Source organism: Choloepus didactylus, chromosome 5, assembly GCF_015220235.1.
Source record: "Choloepus didactylus isolate mChoDid1 chromosome 5, mChoDid1.pri, whole genome shotgun sequence".
NCBI lineage: Eukaryota > Metazoa > Chordata > Mammalia > Pilosa > Megalonychidae > Choloepus > Choloepus didactylus.
Window position 1 is genome coordinate 107228291 of NC_051311.1, and position 24796 is coordinate 107253086.

General features: G+C 37.8%; 1 protein-coding gene across 2 annotated transcripts in view; it reads left to right on the forward strand.

The window, feature by feature from the left end:
* The window catches only part of PTTG1IP2 (PTTG1IP family member 2), a 76039-nt gene that overhangs the window by 44911 nt on the left and 6332 nt on the right, over positions 1–24796 (forward strand). The window contains exons 3-7 of one of the 2 annotated variants that reach the window (XR_005217135.1): positions 582–672; positions 1974–2067; positions 3239–3291; positions 5876–5934; positions 8199–8287. Coding sequence is in view for 1 of the 2 variants with exons in the window: in XM_037837484.1 (XP_037693412.1) it covers positions 582–672; positions 1974–2067; positions 3239–3291; positions 5876–5889 (252 nt within the window). In the remaining variant the exon portion in view is untranslated. Of the gene's footprint in view, positions 1–581; positions 673–1973; positions 2068–3238; positions 3292–5875; positions 5935–8198; positions 8458–24796 lie in introns of those variants that run through there. The other variant, XM_037837484.1, reaches the window with a different exon arrangement.

Sequence of the window (24796 nt, forward strand, 5' to 3'; positions counted from 1 at the left end):
TATTGAACTATTGCTTTGAGTATATTAACACCATATCTCAGAAGAACCCTGCAAGTGGGACCATTCCTACCATTTTCAGAGAGGTTTAAGTAACTGGTTCAAGTTATGTAGGTGTTAAGGGGTTAAGCCAGAATTTAAACACTCTGGAAAGCACTCTGGCTTCAAAGATCAGAGTTTGTCTCTCTCGATGCACCCTTCTGTTTCTTGTCAATAAGCAGAGTTAATGATTTTTGTCTTTTTTTTTTTTTAACCAAAATTGCTTCTAATAGGAAACAATCTACATCAGATGGAAAACTGCTTTATTGTGCTTTTCCATGAGGTTGGATACAATTTGATCCTAATATTTCTGGTGACAATTTCTACTTCTCGTTAAATACACACATGTTTACACATACACACAGGTATACACATATATAAATATATGTTCACATATACATATATAAATATTTACTTTTGTTCCCTCTGAATTTGTTATGACTTGAATAAGATTATTTAATTCCTACTAATCCCTACTAAAAATTTACTGGGATTGTGGTTATTATACTTGGATACTGCTTTTATTTTTTTTCCCCCAAATACAGTGTTTTTGGTGCAGTGAAGAAAATACTTGCAAAACATTTTGTTTTCGATCTCAGTGTCACCTCAGTTCTTTATTTTGGTTGAACTGTAGAGGTAAGTTGTCCTTATTTTAATTTTAAGGTACTTTTTTAAATTAAATTGAAAAATCTACTGATTTTTACATTTGTAAGGATTATAAATTATTACACCTCCTATATTAAAATATATCAAGTCCAGGGCTGATTGTCAGTGTTTCTCCTTCATACAAACTTACTAGTTGTGTCCAGCCAGTGTTGGTTCATATTAAGTCAGCATTCATTCTGATTTGTGGGTTCCTTTGCCATACCAGTTGTTAGATTCTTTAAATTTCATTTCTAAAAATCCCTGATGTACAGTAACCATAATCCAGTTAAGGGATTTTTGTGTTCTTAAATGTTTGTAGGAACTCCAAGAGTTTCTTGTAACTAGTCTTGGGATGAAGACATATTGAGCCCAGTAGCATTACTACAACTCATATTTCCTCAGTTAATGTAGACTATACTGAGAATTGCCATTCAGAATATTTCCCTAGCACTGAACAGATCTCAAGTATCAAAGATTCTTTAAATTATATTTGCAGCGTTGCACTTAATGTATGTTATATGGTTCTTACCAAGGCAGGAAAATGTACTAGTACATTTTAAGTAGTTTTCAAAATAATTGAAACAAAAGTCTTTCCAGGTGAACCCTAACTCTATGAGAAAACTCACTCTACAACAACGAATTGTCGTATTTTTTTCTTAATCGAAGTGAAAAGACAGGGATAAAATTGTCTCCAAGTCTCTGTTTCCTTCAGGTACTACCAAGTATATTTAAATCACATTCGTTTGTAGCAAAGAGCTTATAAACAAGTATCCCTTCATATATTTAGTATGAATGGGGAGCCCTTGTCTCCTATTTCATATTCTGCCCTTCTAGATTCATTTACAGGCACACCAGGCTGATAAGCTATATAGTTCTGAAGGGGAAAAGAAAAAAACAAACAAACAAACAAACAAAAAACAGGCAAATCAACATTTACAAAGGCTAGAAATCTGCTTTCCCAGCAAGCGTTGGTTGTGTCTGATGAAGTGAAACCATCCCCTGCTATTTATATGTATCTTCAGAGAAACAGCAACCTGAGAAATCAGTATTTTAACTGTCGAGATACTACCTGAAATGAATTTAGAGGTAAAATAGAGGAAAAAATGGGCCAGTGGCCCAATATTTTACCAATTTGGAGATAAAGGACATCAAATTTTACCTCTTTTTAGCAACCCAGATTAGTTTAAAATGTTAGTAATTGAGTTAATGGAAATTTTATTGGAATATGTGATTTATGTTAGTGTGTCATTGTTTTCCAATAACTTAAAATAATTTCTTTTCATATGTTTCAGTTGACATGTTTGGAATCCTGATGCTTCTACTCGTTGCAGTATTAATTATAGCACTTATTTGCTATTGCTGCATCTTTGCCTGTTACATTCAAGAGTATGTTCATTTTATCCTTATTAAGAATGCACTTTGGGAGAATATCAGCAAATAGAATGCTAAGCCGGTCATCAGGAAATGTTTTGCCTTTATTATGTAATAAAAATAGTAGATCCACGTGATAAGGAAATGAAAGTTCAAAAAGTATAGAAGATTGTAAAATGAAAAGAAAAAGTTTATCTTTTCCACCTTCCACTCCACCTCTCACACTTCCTCCCTAGAAGTGATCTTTATAGTATGTAGTTCTTTTTTATTTGTAGTTCTGATATGGTTATATCTCTTTTCCATGATGTATTAACTTTAGATGTTATCTGTTAAACCCCCCATCATGAAAGCTGAAAAATTTATCTTATACTATCCCTGACTTCACTCCCTCTCTATTTATTATATGTTGTTATTATTTTGCTGTTGGTGGATAATTATAATTTTGTTATTTTTTATTGCAACAGTTTTTATTTTTTTGGTTATTAGCTCTTAAGATTACTAATATTTCTCTTATTGGTTGTCTTTTTAACATTGAATAATGTATTTGATCCTCTGCTTCTATATCCATCAGTCTTTATCCCCATTATTTAAGAAAAGAAAATTTGGATCCCTATACTTCTTTCCATCTCTCCTCTTTTCCCTCTATCTCCTAAATTCTGTATGTTTTCCCATTAATTTGATGTTGTCAAGGTATGTAATATTTAAATTGTGTTCTATAGCTATAATTATAACTTGAAATACCCTATAGTTTAATTCTAAAATTTTTAAATTAATAAAAAGCATAAAACATATTATGATGATGTCAATATTGTTCACTAAAGACCCAAAGTGGAAACAGGAAATAGCCATCACTTTAGTTTCTCTTATCTGCAGTTTAAATGGAAAACCCTGAAGCTGCCCTGAAGATATGGTCCAACAATTGTACACAGTTCTGTTTAGCTCTGCTGTTTACCTACCATCTCTTCTTTACTGATATTTTAATTTATATTCCATCTGTTTCAGTTGTGTTTTTCTTAGTTAAATATTTTAATTCTTTGGGTGAATAAACAACAGGAGAATTTAATAAAGTGATGGTTATAAAGTATTTCATAAATATTGTCTAATGAAATAAAATAATTCAGATTATAACCCTAACTATTCTGAAAATAAACATCACTAATTCTAAATTCACCATCATTTTGAACAGAATTGAAACCTATGTTGCTAGAAGACCAGAAACTCACTACTGGAATCCTAGAGGCAAGTGTTTTAATTTATTTGATGGGCTGTCCCAGACACTTTCAGTAAATAACAGCTGGAAGTCTTTCCTTCTCTTGTTCCAGGTATCAAAATTGAAGCATGAGTAGGAAATGTGATAGCAGATATCATCATTCTCATTACTAACACAACCCTGTAAATTCAGTAGATAGACTAGGATCAGTAAAATTACAATATCGATCCAACCCATAATGGGGATATTAGTAGCTTCCCCAGCTCCCCCAACTCCCCTCTACACCAGCAGCTCTACACAAGATGATCTTTGCTTTAAGGAATCCTTGCAGACTTTTCCCAAATTAGTTCACTTCATCTTACCTAGTACCTTGGCTGATTCTCCCTTGGGAGCAGTTCTTGCTTAGTCCACACTTGTCATCTTGCTTCTTTAAACTTTCCCTTGCTAACTAACTTACCCATCACTCAAATCTTGGCTTCCATTTGCTCCTCATCCACAGTTCCTGGGCAGACCTTCCCACTCCTCTTCCCTGGCCTGGATCCTCGAACCCTATCTGGAGTCAGAACCCCTGCTCAGAGGATTAATTGGATCACAAACGATTTTAGATTGGGATAATATGACTGAGGGAAAGGTGGTGCAAGGTCCCTTTTAATTACCGTTAAAAATAACTTTGGGGAGCCTCCAGATTTATATGGTACACTGGATCTCAGGGACATAATGGTAGGGAATGTAGAAAAGCCTAGGATCTAGGAACCATACTAGGTAAATTACCCTTTACTAATATATAGTGTCCTTCAATGTCTCTTATGACATCTTTGCATTTAAAATCTATTTTGTCTGATATTAGTATGAATACCCAAGCTTTCTTTTGGTTACTACTTGCATGGAATATCTTTTTCCATACTTTCACTTTCAACCTACTTGTATGTTTGGGTCTAAGATAAGTCTCTTGTAAACAGTATATAAATGAATCATATTTTTAAATCCATTCTGCCAATCTGTGCCTTTTGATTGGGGGGTGTAAATATATCATACCATTGCTTTCGCATCCCCATGGTGCCCAAAGAATAGTCAGCACTTAGTCTCATGTGGCTTCCCTTGTATGTGGTGACTTTCTTTTCTCTTGCTGCTTTCAGGACTTTCTCCTTCTCTACAGCATTTGACAGTCTGATTAGTATGTATCTTGGAGTGGGTCTATTTGTACTTTTTCTTTTCAGAGTTCATTGGACTTCTTTGATTTGCATATTTATGTTTTTAATGATCCTTCTAAAGGAACTGAGAACTAAAAAGAAGATGAACAATTAGTTGACAGTGAGTGGTGTCATAGAGCTCAAGGGAGGAGGGTCTGAATGAGTGTCCCTTGTCCCTTACAGATTGAGAGGTTCCTGGTGACTTATTTGGAAGTAATAGTTGTAAGAGTTGTGCCAGTTTGAATATATTGTGCCCCCCAAACACCATTATCTTTGATGTAATCTTGTGTGGGCAGACGTAATCAGTGTTGATTAGATTGTAATTCTTCGAGTGTTTCCATGGAATGTGCCCCACCCAGCTGTGGGTGATGACTCTGATTGGATATTTCCATGGAGGTGTGGCCCCACCCATTCAGGGCGGGCCTTGATCAGGGGAGCCATATAAATGAGCTGATGGGCAGAGGGAACTCAGTGCAGCTGAGAGTGAACTTTTGAAGAGGAGCTACAGCCAAGAAGGACACTGAAGAGTGCCCAGAAGCTGAGAGAGGAACTGCAGTTTGATCAGAGCTGTTGGAAGCAGACTCCTCCTCCAGAAAAGCTGAGAGAGGACAAATATCCCAAGTGCAATAAGAGTGACATTTTTGAGGAACTGCAGCCTAGAGAGGAACACCCTGGGAGAAAGCCATTTTGAAACCAGAACTTTGGAGCAGACGCCAGCGCGTGCCTTCCCAGCTAACAAAGGTTTTCTGGACACCATTGGCCATCCTCCAGTGAAGGTACCCAATTGCTGATGTGTTACCTTGGACACTTTATGGCCTTAAGACTGTAACTATGTAACCAAATAAACCCCCTTTAATGAAGCCGATCCATCTCTGGTGTTCTGCATTCCAGAAGCATTAGCAAACTAGAACAAGAGTGTTTAAGGAGACATAGTGTGAGTGAACCTCTGACTTGTGGAATAGGAAAATATGGAGCCTGCAAAACATACACTGTGTGTTATTTGATCACAATGCTTCTTCCAGAGAGTTATTTTCCAGGAGTAGTAGTAATATCACCTCTTGGTCCATACCTTCCAAGAAAATGAATTCAGAAGACAATTTGCTGGGATTAGGGCTTCATTCAGCATCCATAGGTGTTTTGTCACTGGAGACAGCTAGTCTTGTGAGCACCCACCAAATATGTGACCTTTTCACTTTGTCAAATTCATACCCTCATTTCCTCTTTGTCAAATTCATTCAAGTTAACACCACCTTAAGTCACTTGAGCCCTAAATATTAAATACGAGTATTAAAATCTCAGAATAGAAATCTTTTAATTATTTATAAACATTTTGTGTGTTTGACATTTTTAAAAATTAGGTAAATCATCATTGACCTTTCTGAGAAAGAATTTGAATAGATAAATTTATTTTCTCTTCTCATAGTATATAATGGATAACTGAAAAGAAAGATCTTCCAGAAAGAAAAAGAAGTTTCTTCAATGGTAAGGTTTCAAATAATACTGAAGGAATTTTCTCCATATTTTGTTTCCCTTCCTAGTAAGCAACTTTTCAGAAATGTAATCAGAATCATTAAGAAAGAAAATGGAAATCAAGTCTGTTAAAAGTAAACATTCTCAGAGCCTGGAAACATGTAATCAGATAAGGCTGCAGAAAATGGAGAAATAACAGCTCCTGGGTCAAACTGCCTTAGTTGAAATCTGGGCTTCTCCATTTACTAGGATGTCATATTGGACAACTAAGTTAACCTCTCTGTACATTAGTTTCCTCATTTGTTAATATTATCTAATAATAGTGATTAAATCATGGGTAGTTCTGAGGATAAAATGAGATTTTATTGGTAAAATTTTTAGAATTGTCCTAGGCACTCACTAAGTCCTCAATAAGTGTCAGTTGTTACTCCTGTAATCACAAATCTCAGCACTGAAGGCATTTAAAGGTCATCCTGCCCAACCCTTCATGCCAGCTAAGATTCTCTCATCAACATCCAGGGCATGTTAGATGAGAGTTAGGGGGCTGTTACTTGGATTACAGCGTAGTAACGAATTTGACTTCATGTGCTTGCAAGTGTTGTGTGACTTTCAACAAGATTAAACACACAGACGTGCTTTAATTGCGACCTCCTTCAACTGCCTGCACAGAAAGGAGGTCCTTGGGCATGCCCCATAATTCTGTGGCTCCTGAAGTAGTCCATGCAGGTTTATATTGAGGCAGGGACAGGAAATGCTAGTGCCCTCCAGAAGGCTACAGGCCCCATAGGGGCCAGAATGATCTCCAGGGGAGAGAGCATATACACATTTAAAAGATGGGTAACACTGGGGTCACCATATATCATTCAAACCAGGACCCTTCTGAGAGTCAGAGGGGGGCACTATTAATCATTACCCTGGGAGAAGTATGTAAATCAGGACTACCCTATAGTCATGCTGGTTAATAACCACTGTTGTAAGGGAAACATGCACATTTATTGGCCATTGAAGGGAATGTGCATTTATATAAACTTTTAGAAGGCGATCTGGCAATATCTATTGAAATTTGATTTTTTGGATACTCTTTGACCTAGTGATTCTATCATTAGAGATTTTTTTTCCTTATAAAAACTCTTGTGTGAATCAACAAAATTATATGTATTAGTTGAACCATATGAAGTTTCTGATATTTGCCCCTTTATGACATACTAAAATGACAATCTCATATGGTTCAAACTGATTATAATGTTGAGCCAGTCTAGGTTTTCTGGAACCTGAAACTTATGCAATTTAGGGGGCCCTCTTTAAGGAAAAAAAAAAAGTTTAATTTTTGTTTGTAAATTTTACGAACATATTTGATTCTGATAAGCACATATTTAGGGCCCTTCCCAGGGCCTTGAAAGAGCTGGGGCAAATGAGGAGCCCTAAAGTTTAAGCTAAGATTAACTTTAGATTCTCTTAAATTGTTAACTGTAGTAATTATAAATTCTCTTAAATTATTAAATATTTTTAAAAAGAGAATACACATTTCTTGACTAGACTTCAGTAAAGATGGTATGTCATATACTACATATGGGGATTATAAATTAATTCAAAAAATTCTAAAAAGCAGTTTGCTAACATGCGTCAAGAACTTTAAAATTTTTTCACTCTTTAACCCAATAATGACATTTTTGGGAATTTATCCTAAATAAATAATCTGAAATTTTGTGTGTGTGTGTGTGTGTGTGTGTTTAACATTTAGCTCTATGATCCATTTGGTACTAATCATGGTGTTTGGTATGAGATTCAGATCTAATTTTATCTTTTCCCAAATGGCTATCCAGTTGTCCCAACCCAATTTATTTTAAAAGCCCATTACACCAGTCATATGAGATGGAACCTTTTTTATAGGTTAAACTTCCATATGCCTTGGAGTGTATTTCTGTACTCTCTATTCAGTGTTATTGGCCTGTTTGGCTAACCATTCCCAGATACCACATTGTTTTAATTATGGAGGATATATATAAATTATTTTAATATCTGATAATGATAATCCCTCCCTGTCACCTCACATTATTCCCTTTGTTTCCTATTTTTCTTAATTTTAATTTCAAGCAGAAGAAAGATGAGTTGTTTATTCTAACTTGTGCCAGTGCTAGAAATTTCACAAAATTAAACATCTGGTCTCTGGAAAAGATTATCATTCTAGAACTTTCAGAGTTGCTGCATGCAAACTAATTCATGAACTTACAATGATTTTTTCCTGATTTGTTTCATTTTCTTTTTCTTTTTTTTAGAAACATAGGCTCACCAAAGGAGAACTCAATGATATAAGAAAATTTCTGCCACCCCCTGTCTTACAACGTCACTTTGCCATCCCACTTTTGTACTAGTGTTTTTCATTTTGAATCAAAATGCTGTTGCAGGGGGAAGATGTTATTATAGAAGAGATTTCACTATCAGTTGATCATATGATAATCATATAAAGACATTTATATGCATAATGTAAAAAACACAATTTTTAATGATTTCTTGTTAGGTATTCTGTTAAAAATAAAATGGAACTTTTAAAAATTTAGACCTAATATTCCAACACTCTCTTCTATAAGGGAATATTTTGAAGGCTTAGAACAAGGCACTGAAACACACTAGCACAAATAATAGAACTAGTTATGAATTCGCCTTCATATCTAATTAGTAAATTTAAATTAAAAAATAGTGAACTCTATTGACAGAAAAGGAATTGACCCCAAAATGTCAGAAAACAAGAATGTGAGAAGGGAGAAATAAAGAACTTGAAAGGCTGGGTTTGGGGGAAGCTTTTCTTTGAGTGATGAGAATGGGATAACAGAAGAAAGTTTGAAGAGAGCCGCAGTCTTACATTGGGTTCCCTGGGAAGCAGGCTCTAAGACAGAGATTTGTATGCAGGAGTTTTATTGGGGAATGCTCTCAAGAATAACATGCAAGGGAGAAAGAGAAGCAGGCTTGGAGAGGGGAAAAGTTGAATACAGCCGCAATTGAGGCAAGGAGGCCAAACCCACCCCAACAGCCATCATTAGATGTGGGATGCCCCCAAGGCAGAGGTATTATTGGTTGAAAGCAATTCCCAAGGAGGACCTGGCAGCTGGAGAGAGTGTTTTGTTCATGAAGGAGAGATCTGGGCAGCACACCTCAGCAGCTGTCTTTGGTTTGGGAGATTGAGAGTAGTGACCATGAGCATATAGGATTTTGAAGATGCTCTACTGTTGATTAAGCACATCCTCCTCCCCCTGCCTCTTTAGCACTTTCTTTAGAGCCTAAGTAAATGTTTAAATTTCTTTCCATTATGTCTTTTCATTGTTAATGAATCAGTCTTTTCTTTGGATTGACCCAATGCAGAGACTGTGCCACATAAGAACCTCTTATGTTCAGGTTAAATAAATTTGCAATGGAATTAATTGTGATGGTGACTGAGAAGGAAAAGGAAAGTAAACAGAAGATGGTAGATTTAGTAGAAAAAGAAGATGACTGAAAAACAGGATGTCTTGGTGAAGCAGAAAAAAAGCAGATCTAATGGGAGAGAGAGGGGGAAGTAGAAAATTGTGGCCATAGAGTATAATTGCCACTTAAAACATGAATGGTTTAGATCAGGGATTGGCAAACTTTTTCTATAAAGAGCCAAAATATTTCTATGTATTTCTTTATATTTCTATAAAGTAAATATCTTGGGCTCTCTGTCACAACTAATTAACTCTGCTGTTGTAGTGTGAAAGCAGCCATCGACAATAAATAAATGAATGCATGTGGCTGAGTTCCAATAAAACTTTATTTACAAAAAACATGCAGGGGGCCAGATTTGGTCTGTGGACCATAGGTTATGGATCCTTGGTTTCAATTATTAAAAAAGGTCACTGACTGCAGGCCAGGGCTTGCCTAATTTCAATAGACTGACTTGTAACAAATGTTTAAAAGATACCAAATAAAATTGCCAAAAGAAGATACAAAGGGAAAGCTAGAATAAAGTAGTCAGTCTGTAATCCATAATCCCATTTTTTTTTTTTGAAATAAATTCAAAGTTATATGAACAGTTGCAAAAACAATACTAGCCCCATACACAGAATTCCATCATACCCTGACCCCACCTACCCTGGTAGTTCAATCCACCAACTTTAACTTGCTGTCACATTGCTATTTCTTTCCCTCCCTCCCTCCCTATCATCCATCATCTATTGCTCTATCGTCTGAACATATGAGAGTTAGCTGCACACATCCTTGAGCATTCACTATAATTCACATATACACTTCCCATGAACAAGAACATTCTTTCATGCAATCCCATTAAGTGCAGCTAAGAAGTACAATAGATTCAACAATGATAAAAAGCTTACATTCTATATTTCCTTTTCCTTATGTCTCAACTGTGTCCCTTTGAGCCACCTGTCCTCTATCCTCCTGTCCCATCCAAGTTCATCCTTAGTATTCAATTGTCATCTAGTTAGACTGACTTTTTTTTTTTTTTCCAGTTGTGGAAACATATATACAGCCCAAATCTTCCGATTCCACTCCCTCCCTAGCCTTTCATTAGTGGGATTAATCACGTTTAGAATGTTGTAATGCTCTTTCCCACCATCCATTACTAGAAATTTCCCTTCACCTCAAACAGTAACCCTACACTCATTTCTTAACTCCCCATTGCCCCTTCCCCCATTTCTCTTAACCCAAACTCTACTTTTCATCTCTATGGTTATAGTCTCTGATAATTTCTTTGTGTTTACTGTGGGGCTTAAAATTAACCTCTTAAATCCATATCAATCTTGTTTTTCTTTGATACCACCTTCACTTCAATAGGACACATAAACTATGTTCCTATACTCCTTCATTCCCCCCACCTTTATATAGTTGTCTAAAATTACATATTTTACATTGAGTTCAAAACCACTGATTTGTCCTTAGAGTTTGTGTACTTTATATCATGTAGGAAGTGACTAGTGGAGTTACAGTTCAAAAATTATTGACTTCTATTTGTATTCCATTGTGGTTGGAGAATGTGCTTTGAGTATATTCAATGTTTTTTTTTTTTTAATTTCTTGAGGCTTGTTTTATGTCCCAGCTTATGGTCCCTTCTCGAGAAAGATCTGTGATCACTAGAGAAAAGTGAGTGTCCTGGTGATTTGGGATGTAAGGTACTACATATGTCTGTTAAAATTCTCTATATCTCTTTCTCCTTTCCCTGTCTCTCCTCCAACAGGGCTCCCCTCAGAATCTGAAGTAGGGCAGTTCTTTCATTGGCAAAGTCTCTCAGCATTTGTTTGTCTGTGAAAAATTTAAGCTCTCCCTCAAATTTGAAGGAGAGTTTTGCTGGATAAAGTATTCTTGGTTGCAAATTTTTCTCTTTCAGAGTTTTAAATATGTCATGCCACTGCATTCTCACCTCCATGGTTGCTGCTGAGTAGTCACTACTTAATCTTATGTTGTTTCTTTGGTATGTGGTGAACTGCTTTTCTCTTGCTGCTTTCAGAACTTGCTCCTTGTCTTCAGTATTTGACAGTCTGATCAGAATATGTCTTGGAGTGGGTTTATTTGGATTTATTCTATTTGGAGTTTGCTGGGCATTTATGCTTTGTGTATTTATATTGTGTAGAAGGTTTGGGAAGTTTTCCCCAACAATCTCTTTGAATACTTTTTCTAGACCTTTACCCTTCTCTTCCCCTTCTGGGACACCAATGAGTCTTAAGTTTGGACATTTTATTTTATCTATTGTATTCCTGAGATCCATTTCTATTTTTTTTATTTTTTTCTCCATTCTTTCTTTTATTCTTTCATTTTCTGTTCTGTGGGCTTCTAGGACACTGAGATTTGTTTGGCTTCCTCTAGTCTTGTATTGTGAATATCCAGAGTCTTTTTAATTTGGCCAACAGTTTCTTTTATTTCCATAAGATCTTCTATTTTTTTATTTACTCTTGCTATGTCTTCTTTATGCTCTTCTAGGGTCTTCTTTATGTAGCTTATATCCTGGGCCATGGTCTTCTTGATGTCCTTTAAATCCTTTGCCATGTTTTCGTTCCTTGATTGTAGATCTTTGATTAATTTGCGAGGTATACTGTATCTTCCGATATTTTGGTTTGTGTGTTTGGAGTTGGATTCTCCATATCGTCTGGTTTTATCATATGCATTAAGATTTTCTGTTGTTTTTGGCCTCTTGGTATTTGTTTTGCTTGATAGGGCTCTTTCAAGTTGTAAAGAAAAAAGGGATATCGATCTAATTTTTCAGGAACACAGTTTGGTGATGTACACTTTCTCTAACTAACCAGCAGATGGTGTCTGTGAGTCACCTATATCCCTCGAGTCAGTCTCAACCTTTTTTCCGCTTTGTGTGGGGAAATGATTCTTGTGGGTTCAGTTGGAGAACTCAGTTTGGGTGTGTTGCTGGAGCTGTCCGCCCTGAATGTGGGATGTGTGTATGGGTAGCCAGGGAGGAAGGGCAGTTCTAATGTTCAAATCCCCCAGGAACCCGGAGATTCAAGGCCGCCGCAAAAGTCTAAGCCTTCATTTCAGTTCAGCCCCAGCCTCTCTCTCTCTCGCTGATCCATAAACCACCGGACTTGGCGTAGCGTCCCTGGGTTCTCCGAGCGGATCCCCACTCCCAGCCACGCTCCTCCAGTAGCTCAGCCAAGGGAAGGCTGTGCTACGTCATCAGTGCACGCCGTCCCACAAGGGAAGCCCCGGGCTGCCGGGCCGTGCGGCGGCACACTCCCAGCCTGAAGCAAAAATGGCTGAGCAGGGCATCTCAGCCCCCTCCCCCTCACACAGTTCCTTCTTCCCAGCTCTGGGACAACTGGCGGGGCTTTGGGCTGTGGGGACGGCCCCGGGCAGGAGTTTATCCAGCCCTCCGGGGGCTAGCTGCAAGCCGCGGGGTTTCTTTCTGCTTCCGGCTCTCCCCTCCTTTCCCCCGAACCCAGTGGTATCTGCTGCGGACTATCTTCCCGGCCAGACAGCAAGAGGCCAGCCCAGCCCCCTCTTGCTGTGTTTTACTGCGTGGTTCCCACAATTGCTACTGGAGCCGCTCCTTTTTTTTTTTTTAAAACAGCCAGCTGGACTCCATATGCTGAACCCTGGTTTCCCCAGCCTGCCGCGCGGCTGCGGGTCTTCCAGCCAGCTTACTCACTCGTTTCAGAATGCCGACTCCCGGTTTCATCAAGTATACGGCCCCCCTGGAGCTAGGAGCCCTCATCCAGTTGGTGCATCGCTGTAACCGGTATTCTAGGTCACTTTCTGGTTTTTAGCTAGTGTTTTTCACAGAGGCGTTTTTTTCGCCCTGTCTCAGCTAGCCGCCATCTTAGTTCCCTGATTGTTTACTTCAATCCCATTGTTTTTAAATGCATGAATGATTATGTATTTACCCTTTCTTTTCATGATTTACTATTTTTTTTGTTCTTCACATTAATATTCTTACTTCAGAAATAATATTTTTTAGACAGAAGCAACAATTAATCCAACCAGTGGCTACCACCATGATATATCCAAATGGGTTTCACCACACACATATCAGAAGCAGCAGCTAATCTCATGAGAATATATGTAGCAGTAACTGCAAGGAAGAAATTAGACTTCTGAGAGACACAGGTGATGGGGAAAGGGGTCTTTCCATTTAATTTGTATGGCTCCTCATAAATCTTTCAACCTCTTTACTTCATTATGCAACTATCCAATGAGAATAAATTTGATACTTTTTCAGAGCTTTAAATTCTTACACAATAATTTTTAAACTCGTGAAAAAGGTATTAAATGACTTTTTGGAATAAGGTAATATTTTCCATATCCAAGTTGCTGCCCTGCCAAATCCCATCCTACAGGATGGGAAAGCCTTTGTGGACTGTAGGTGAGATGAGATAACCCTAACCCTCATGACTGTTCAACCAATAGAAATTTACTCCAAAATTTCATTTCAGCTTATAAATTGGGTACCCAAATAATTTTTTTTAAAAAGAATATTAAGAAAAGCCTTTATGTCTCTTAACTGTCTTTTGTTAAATATATGCTGTTAAATTATATATTGAACATACCAGAGGCTAATGAGCAAATTGCAACTAAAAATCAAGGAGAAAGACTTAACCTGTTCTGTCCTGCTGGTACAGGAGAGAACACCAGTTTATGGTAAGGGTGAGTGGCAGAATGGCAATAGCTTTGTTAACTTGACTGTAGATTAGATGATCATTGTCTGCAATGCCAGCTTCTGGTTGGCTGTAAAAAAAAAAATGCTTTTCTTCATTTCACTCACCAGCTTTTCTCCCTCCATTTAAATGGTAATTACACATTTATAATGCATTGCAAGTGTCTCTAGCTCTATTCAGAACTCTGGGAGCTCTAAAAAATAGTATTTTCATAATGAGGGATACTCTTTTGGAGTTATTTTTTTGCTTGGGAAGATTTTTGTTTTTATTAATTTTTTCTATTTTCACTTGCATATTTTGTTCTCAAAACCAATAGGAATTTTTCCAAATAGCGACCATTGGCAAAATGGAATAATGATACTCATGTAACTTTAAATAATATCTATATTTTAATTATCTTTTAATTATCTTTTAATTACCTTGGTAGTTGCTGCATACATGTATGATATTTAAGTGCTGTTTTTTTTTAATTCAATTTTATTGAGATATATTCACATACCATACAATCATCCATTGTGTACCATTAACTGTGCACAGTATCATCATATAGTTGTGCCTTTATCACCCCAATCCATTTTTGAACATTTTCTTTACACCAGAAAGAAAAAAAATAAGAATAAAAAACAGAAGTAAAAAAGAACACCCAAATCATCCCCCCCATCCCACAACAATCTTCATTTAGTCCCTGTCCCCCTTTTTCTACTCATTCTTTCATATACTGGGTACAGGGAGTGTGATCCAAAAGTTTTTCACCATCAACACTGTCATCCCTTACAAACTACATAGTTACACAATCATCTTCAAGAGTCAAGGTCATTGGGTTGGAGTTTGATAGTTTCAGGTATTTACTTCTAGCTATTCCAAGTCACTAAAAACCTAGAAAGGGATACCTATATAGTGCATAAGAATGCCCACCAGAGTGACCTCTTGACTCCATTTGAAATCTCTTAGCCATTGAAACTTTATTTCATTTCATTCTGCTTCTCCCTTTTGGTCAAGAAGATGTTCTCAATCCCATGATGCCAGGTCCAGGTTCATTCCTGGGAGTCATATCCTGCATTGCCATGGATATTCACACCCCTGGGAGTCAGGTCCCATGTAGGGGGGAGGGCAGTGAGTTCATCTGTGGAGTTGGCTTAGCTAGAAAGAGAGAGGGCCACATCTAAGCAACAAAGAGGCACTCTGCAGGAGTCTCTTAGGCACAGTTATAAGCAAGTTTAGCCTCCTTTGCAGCAACAAGCCTCTTGAGGGCAAGCCCCAAGACAGGGGGCTCAGCATACCAAACTGCCAGTACTCAATGTTTATGAGAACATCAGCAACAACCCAAGTGAGAAAGTCTAATGCTTTTTTTTTTTTAAATGTTTTTTTTTTAATCTCTCACTTTTCATATTTTTTCTCAAATTTTCCCTATATTTCAGCTACTATTTCTGTATTTTTTATTATTTCTGTGAGTCAGGAATTCTGGAAGGACCTGGCTGTGCTGTTTTCTCTTAAATAAGCCAGACTAATTTCCAGTAAAATCAACTCCCCCACCCCTAAATTTTTCCCTTTTCAAAATTATATCCTTATATTCTTTTAAAATAAAATGTTAATTCTGATCCTGCACCTTCCCTTTTATTTGCTTCTCTTTATGCATGGCATTTAGTTCAAAATTTATTTTGGAATTCATGTCAGTGCCTACTTATTTCTCTAGGTGTAGTATTTTTTTTTTTTTTAAATCATCATTTTATTGAGATATATTCACATACCACGCAGTCATACAAAACAAATTGTACTTTCGATTGTTTACAGTACCATTACATAGTTGTACATTCATCACCTAAATCAATCCCTGACACCTTCATTAGCACACACACAAAAATAACAAGAATAATAATTAGAGTGAAAAAGAGCAATTGAAGTAAAAAAGAACACTGGGTACCTTTGTCTGTTTGTTTCCTTCCCCTACTTTTCTACACATCCATCCATAAACTAGACAAAGTGGAGTTTGGTCCTTATGGCTTTCCCAATCCCATTGTCACCCCTCATAAGCTACATTTTTATACAACTGTCTTCGAGATTCATGGGTTCTGGGTTGTAGTTTAATAGTTTCAGGTATCCACCACCAGCTACCCCAATTCTTTAGAACCTAAAAAAGGTTGTCTAAAGTGTGCGTAAGAGTGCCCACCAGAGTGATCTCTTGGCTCGTTTTGGAATCTCTCTGCCACTGAAGCTTATTTCATTTCCTTTCACATCCCCCTTTTGGTCAAGAAGATGTTCTCCATCCCACGATGCCGGGTCTACATTCCTCCCCGGGAGTCATATTCCACGTTGCCAGGGAGATTCACTTCCCTGGGTGTCTGATCCCACGTAGGGGGGAGGGCAGTGATTTCACCTTTCAAGTTGGCTTAGCCAGAGAGAGAGGGCCACATCTGAGCAACAAAGAGGCATTCAGGAGGAGACTCTTAGGCACAAATACAGGGAGGCCTAGCCTCTCCTTTGCAGCAACCGTCTTCCCAAGGGTAAAACTTATGGTAGAGGGCTCAACCCATCAAACCACCAGTCCCCTATGTCTGTGGTCATGTTAGCAACCATGGAGGTGGGGTAGGCAAATACCCCTGCATTCTCCACAGGCTCCTCAAGGGGGCACTACATCTTTTTTTTTTTTTTTCCCTTGTTTGTCTTTTTTCTTTCTTTTCTTTTTTTTTTTAACTTTCCCTTCTTTTTTAAATCAACTGTATGAAAAAAAAAGTTAAAAAGAAAACAAACATACAATAAAAGAACATTTCAAAGAGACCATAACAAGGGAGTAAGAAAAAGACAACTAACCTAAGGTAACTGCTTAACTTCCAACATGTTCCTACTTTACCCCAAGAAAGTTACATAATATAGCAACATTTCAGTGAACTTGTTCCTACTACATCCATCAGAAATTAACAGACCATAGTCATTTCTGGGCATCCCCAGAACGTTAAATAGCTTATCTGTTCTTCTTGGATTATTGTTCCCCCTTCCTTAATTGCTCTCTATTGCTAGTTCCCCTACATTCTACATTATAAACCATTTGTTTTACATTTTTCAAAGTTCACATTAGTGGTAGCATATAATATTTCTCTTTTTGTGCCTGGCTTATTTCGCTCAGCATTATGTCTTCAAGGTTCATCCATGTTGTCATATGTTTCACCAGATCGTTCCTTCTTACTGCCACGTAGTATTCCATCGTGTGTATATACCACATTTTATTTATCTACTCATCTGTTGAAGGACATTTGGGTTGTTTCCATCTCTTGGCAATTGTGAATAATGCTGCTATGAACATTGGTGTGCAGATATCTGTTCGTGTCACTGCTTTCCGATCTTCCGGGTATATACCGAGAAGTGCAATCGCTGGATCGAATGGTAGCTCTATATCTAGTTTTCTAAGAAACCGCCAGACTGACTTCCAGAGTGGCTGAACCATTATACAGTCCCACCAACAATGAATAAGAGTTCCAATTTCTCCACATCCCCTCCAGCATTTGTAGTTTCCTGTTTGTTTAATGGCAGCCATTCTAACCGGTGTTAGATGGTATCTCATTGTGGTCTTAATTTGCATCTCTCTAATAGCTAGTGAAGCTGAACATTTTTTCATGTGTTTCTTGGCCATTTGTATTTCATCTTCAGAGAACTGTCTTTTCATATCTTTTGCCCATTTTATAATTGGGCCGACTGTACTATTGTCATTGAGTTGTAGGATTTCTTTATATATGCAAGATATCAGTCTTTTGTCAGATACATGGTTTCCAAAAATTTTTTCCCATTGAGTTGGCTGCCTCTTTACCTTTTTGAGAAATTCCTTTGAGGTGCAGAAACTTCTAAGCTTGAGGAGTTCCCATTTATCTATTTTCTCTTTTGTTGCTTGTGCTTTGGGTGTAAAGTCTAGGAAGTGGCCTCCTAATACAAGGTCTTGAAGATGTTTTCCTACATTATCTTCTAGGAGTTTTATGGTACTTTCTTTTATATTGAGATCTTTGGTCCATTTTGAGTTAATTTTTGTGCAGGGGGTGAGGTAGGGGTCCTCTTTCATTCTTTTGGATATGGATATCCAACTCTCCCAGCCCCATTTGTTGAAAAGACCATTATGGCTCAGTTCGGTGACTTTGGGGGCCTTATCAAAGATCAGTCGGCCATAGATCTGAGGGTCTATCTCTGAATTCTCAATTCGATTCCATTGATCTATATGTCTATCTTTGTGCCAGTACCATGCTGTTTTGGCAACTGTGGCTTTATAATAAGCTTCAAAGTCAGGGAGTGTAAGTCCTCCCACTTCGTTTTTCTTTTTTAGAGTGTCTTTAGCAATTCGAGGCATCTTCCCTTTCCAAATAAATTTGATAACTAGCTTTTCCAAGTCTGCAAAGTAGGTTGTTGGAATTTTGATTGGGATTGCATTGAATCTGTAGATGAGTTTGGGTAGAATTGACATCTTAATGACATTTAGACTTCCTATCCATGAACATGGAATATTTTTCCATCTTTTAAGGTCCCCTTCTATTTCTTTTAGTAGAGTTATGTAGTTTTCTTTGTATAGGTCTTTTACATCTTTGGTTAAGTTTATTCCTAGGTACTTGATTTTTTTTAGTTGCTATTGAAAATGGTATCTTTTTCTTGAGTGTCTCTTCAGTTTGTTCATTTCTAGCATATAGAAACATTACTGACTTATGTGCATTAATCTTGTATCCCGCTACTTTGCTAAATTTGTTTATTAGCTCTAGTAGGTGCATCGTTGATTTCTCAGGGTTTTCTAGATATAAGATCATATCATCTGCAAACAATGACAGTTTTACTTCTTCTTTTCCAATTTGGATGCCTTTTATTTCTTTGTCTTGCCGGATTGCCCTGGCTAGCACTTCCAGCACAATGTTGAATAACAGTGGTGACAGCGGGCATCCTTGTCTTGTTCCTGATCTTAGAGGGAAGGCTTTCAGTCTCTCACCATTGAGTACTATGCTGGCTGTGGGTTTTTCATATATGCTCTTTATCATGTTGAGGAAGTTTCCTTCAATTCCTACCTTTTGAAGTGTTTTTATCAAAAAGGGATGTTGGATTTTGTCAAATGCTTTTTCAGCATCTATTGAGATGATCAATTGATTTTTCCCTTTCGAGTTTTTAATGTGTTGTAATACATTGATTGTTTTTCTTATGTTGAACCATCCTTGCATGCCTGGAATGAACCCCACTTGGTCATGGTGTATGATTTTTTTAATGTGTCTTTGGATTCGATTTGCAAGTATTTTGTTGAGGATTTTTGCATCTATATTCATTAGGGAGATTGGCCGGTAGTTTTCCTTTTTTGTAGCATCTTTGCCTGGTTTTGGTATTAGGTTGACGTTAGCTTCATAAAATGAGTTAGGTAGTGTTCCATTTTTTTCAATGTTTTGAAAGAGTTTGAGTAAGATTGGTGTCAGTTCTTTCTGGAAAGTTTGGTAGAATTCCCCTGTGAAGCCATCTGGCCCTGGGCATTTATTTGTGGGAAGATTTTTGATGACTGATTGGATCTCTTTGCTTGTGATGGGTTGGTTGAGGTCTTCTATTTCTTCTCTGGTCAGTCTAGGTTGTTCATATGTTTCCAGGAAATTGTCCATTTCTTCTACATTATCCAGTTTGTTGCCATACAGTTGTTCATAATATCCTCTTATAATTTTTTTAATTTCTTCAGGATCTGCAGTTATGTCACCTTTTTCATTCATTATTTTGTTTATATGGGTCTTCTCTCTTTTTGATTTTGTCAGTCTAGCTAGGGGCTTGTCAATCTTGTTGATCTTCTCAAAGAACCAACTTTTGGTGATATTTATCCTCTCTATTGTTTTTTTGTTCTCTATGTCATTTATTTCTGCTTTAATCCTTGTTATTTCTTTTCTTCTACTTGGTTTAGGATTGGTTTGCTGTTCATTTTCTAGCTTCTTCAGTTGATCCATTAGTTCTTTGATTTTGGCTCTTTCTTCCTTTTTAATATATGCGTTTAGTGCTATAAATTTCCCCCTTAGCACTGCTTTTGCTGCATCCCATAGGTTTTGGTATGTTGTGTTCTCATTTTCATTCGTCTCTATATATTTAGCAATTTCTCTTGCTATTTCTTCTTTAACCCACTGATTGTTTAGGAGTGTGTTGTTTAACCTCCAGGTATTTGTGAATTTTCTAAGTCTCTGATGGTTATTGACTTCTAATTGTATTCCATTGTGGTCAGAGAATGTGCTTTGAATAATTTCAATCTTTTTAAATTTATTGAGGCTTGTTTTATGTCCCAGCATATGATCTATTCTGGAGAAAGTTCCGTGAGCACTAGAAAAGTATGTGTATCCTGGTGATTTGGGATGTAATGTCCTGTATATGTCTGTTAAATCTAATTCATTTATCAGATTGTTTAGGTTTTCAATTTCCTTATTGGTCTTCTGTCTGGTTGATCTATCTATAGGAGAGAGTGGTGTGTTGAAGTCTCCCACAATTATTGTGGAAACATCAATTGCTTCCTTTAGTTTTGCCAGTGTTTCTCTCATGTATTTTGTGGCACCTTGATTGGGCGCATAGACATTTACGATTGTTATTTCTTCTTGCTGAATTGCCCCTTTTATTAGTATGTAGTGGCCTTCTTTGTCTCTCAAAACATCCCTGCATTTGAAGTCTATTTTATCTGAGATTAATATTGCTACACCTGCTTTCTTTTGGCTGTAGCTTGCATGAAATATTTTTTTCCATCCTTTCACTTTCAGTTTCTTTGTGTCCCTGTGTCTAAGATGAGTCTCTTGTATGCAACATATTGATGGTTCATTTTTTTTATCCATTCTGCGAATCTATATCTTTTAATTGGGGAGTTTAATCCATTTACATTCAACGTTAAAACCGTGAAGGCATTTTTTGAATCGGCCATCTTATCCTTTGGTTTATGTTTGCCATATTTTTCCCTCTCTCTATTAATATCCTTTATTGTACCCAAACCGAATCTCTTTAGTACTGAACCTTTCTCCAAGTCTCTCTGTCCTGTCTTTGTTTCTCTGTCTGTAGGGCTCCCTTTAGTATCTCCAGTAGGGCAGGTCTCTTGTTAGCAAATTCTCTCAGCATTTCTTTGTCTGTGAAAAATTTAAGCTCTCCCTCAAATTTGAAGGAGAGCTTTGCTGGATAAAGTATTCTTGGCTGGAAATTCCTCTCACTCAGAATTTTAAATATATCGTGCCACTGCCTTCTCGCCTCCATGGTGGCTGCTGAGTAGTCACTACTTAGTCTTATGCTGTTTCCTTTGTATGTGGTGAATTGCTTTTCTCTTGCTGCTTTCAGAACTTGCTCCTTCTCTTCTATGTTTGACAGTGTGATCAGTATATGTCTCGGAGTGGGTTTTTTTGGATTTATTCTATTTGGAGTTCGCTGAGCATTTATGATTTGTGTATTTATGTTGTTTAGAAGATTTGGGAAGTTTTCCCCAACAATTTCTTTGAATACTCTTCCTAGACCTTTACCCTTTTCTTCCCCTTCTGGGACACCAATGAGTTTATATTCGGACGTTTCATATTATCTATCATATCCCTGAGGTCCATTTCGAGTTTTTCAATTTTTTTCCCCATTCTTTCTTTTATGCTTTCATTTTCCATTCTGTCATCTTCCAGGTCACTGATTCGTTGTTCAACTTCCTCTAGTCTTGTACTATGAGTGTCCAGAATCTTTTTAATTTGGTCAACAGTTTCTTTAATTTCCATAAGATCATCCATTTTTTTATTTAGTCTTGCAATGTCTTCTTTATGCTCTTCTAGGGTCTTCTTGATTTCCTTCATATCCCGTACTATGGTCTCATTGTTCATCTTTAGTTCTTTGAGTAGCTGCTCTAGGTGCTGTGTGTCTTCTGGTCTTTTGATTTGGGTGCTTGGGCTTGGGTTATCTATATCTTCTGGTTTTTTCATATGCTTTATAATTTTCTGTTGTTTTTGGCCTCGTGGCATTTGCTGAACTTGATAGGGTTCTTTTAGGGTTTGTAGACCTATTGAAGTCCTTATCTCTAATTTATCAGATTTACAGCTTCGTGGAGTATACTTTCTCTAACTAACCAGCAGGTGGCGTCCACGAGCCACCTGTTCTCCACAAGCCAGTTCTCCCCTGCCTAGCCTTTTTGGTGAGTGGGGGAGTGAGTCTTGTGGGGCCCAATTGGTATACCAAGCTTGCGTGTGTAGTTGGTGTTGCCTGCCCTGTATGTGGGGCGTGTTTCTGGGCAGTCGGGGAGGGGGGGTGGCCCTAACAATCAAATCTCCCTGATGATCCTAGAGTTTTAAAGCTGCTGCAATAGTCTAGTCCTTCAGTTCAGTCCTGCCACAGTTTGTCTCTGCCACTGACCCACAAGTCTTTGGTATTGGCGTATGGCTCCTGAGACTTGCAAGTGGGCCCCTCTTCCAGGCTGTGCACCCCGGGTCCTCTGTTGAGGGATGACTGTGCTATGTCACAGGTGAGTGCCGTCCTCCCAGGGCAGTTCTGGGCTGCTGGGCTGTGTAGGGAGGCTCCCAGTCTGCTGAAATGATGGCTGAATGGGGCTTTGTTAATTCACACTGCTCCACCTTCCCAGCTCTGGGACATTCAGCTGAGGTTGCAGGGAAGGCTAATGTCCACGCCCAGTTTTGTGGTGTGTGCCTGTTATTTGAAGCACTTCCGTCACACTGGGTTGTCTGGGGCAGCTCTGGGCTATGGGGCTGGTGATGGGCAGGAGTGTTTCCTGTCCACCAGGATGGTGGCTGTGAGCAGACACCCCCCTTTTCTTGGGAAGTTGTGTTGTTTAGTGAATTTTCTCAGCCACTGGATTATTGCCTTTTGTCTCAGAGCTCTCTTAGTTCTGCTCTTGACTTGACGTGCCCAAATTGCAATTCTTTGAAGCTTTCTGTATTGGGCTTCTTAGAGTAATTGTTTTAGAAAAAGAAAAAAGGATTTAAAAAAAAAAAAAAAAAAAAAAAACGGCCCTCCTCAGAGATCTAATGGGTTATTGAAATGCTAATAGACAAAGCAACCAGGGCCATTAAGGAAAGGTCCACAGGGCAGAGAGATCAGCTTTGCTTCGGGATTTGCATATGCGCCTCAAGGCCTGAGCTCCGCCCTTCCCCTTTCTGTGTTCACCAGAACTCCAAAAATCCTCTGCTTTTATTTTGGAGTTTTTCGAGTTGTTTTTTTTCTATGCCTGTCTCCTCTCTGGTGGGCTGGCTGCTCTCAGAGTCTCTGGTGTCTGGTCTCAGTCTATCTATGGTTGGAGTTTGAATCAGTAGAATGAGTTTCCGATAAGAGCAGCCACTGCAGATCTCCCTTCTCCTTCCCGGAGCTGACAGCCCCTCCTCCCCTGGGACTGAGCCTGGCAGGGAGGGGCGCGGGTCCCCTGGCCGCAAAAACTTACAGATTTCGCTGATCTCAGCAGTTCCACGTTTTCATGAGTGTTGTATGAAGTATGCCCAAAGACAGATTGCTCTGTGGTGTCCAGTCCACGCAGTTCCTGGCTTTTTACCTAGTTTCCTGGAGGAGTAACTAAAACTTACAGCTCACCAGTCTGCCATCTTGCCCCTAGGTGTAGTATTTTATCCTGACCTTCAAATAATTTGAATGCTATGGAAGTACCAGGTGAAACTTGGTCTGGTGAAGTTAATAATGACAAGTAATAAATATGGATTCCTCAATCTATCCCTGACCTACTTTTATATAAGCAATTGTTTATACCAACCATTTGTGTGAACACAAATGGAAAACCCACTTACAGTGTTCCAAGTAAAGAGCAATTGAAATAGCTAAAATTAAATAACAAGAAATATCCTAATGATTTTATCTTTTTATGATTTTCATATTAAATCATTTTTATGTAAAAATCCATCAAATTTTTGGGAGAACCAGCATTTTTTGCCAAATTAGTTATAATAATTAGGATTAAATAGTCAGTATATAGAGACAAAAATTGACCAAAACATAATATCAGAATATTTCTTCTATAAGGGTATCTAGTGATATTTCCTATCAAAAGAGTTTCTAAATGAAATAGAACTGCACAAATGATACCCTGTGAGTAATAATAATAACAGTGAAGACAACATATTTCTCAAAGCACTGCTTCTTGTGTGTGTGTGTGTCAGTTCTGGAGTCAGGTTTAAAAGTTGCCTTTGTCATTAACTAACTGAGATCAAGGATAAATTATTTAACCTCTCCGAGCCTTGATTTCCTCGTCTACAAAATGGAGATAACTATAATCACTTTGCAAGGAAATTTAGGCACAATTTTGGAAAATCTCCCAGAATATAAGATGTGATCAATAAATGATAGCTGTTGGGCAGGGGAAGGCACCAGGCGAGATACAACATCACTAGGAAGAGCTCCATCAGTGAACTAGCAAGATCTGGGTTCAAATCTCTACCACAACACTTTTTTTTTTTTAATTAAATTCAGTTCTATTGAAATACATTCACACACCATACAATCATCCATGATATACAATCCACTGTCCACAGTATGATAACATAGTTATGCGTTGATCACCACAATCTATCTCTGAACATTTTCCTTACATCAGAAAGAACCAGAACAAGAATAAAAAATAAAAGTGAAAAAAGAACACCCAAATCATCCCCCCCATCCCACCCCATTTGTCCTTTCGTTTTTATCCCCATTTTTCTACACATCCATACAATAGATAAAGGGGGTGTGATCCACAAGGTCTTCACAATCACACTGTCACCCCTTGTAATCTACATTATTATATAACTGTCTTCAGGAGTCCAGACTGCTGG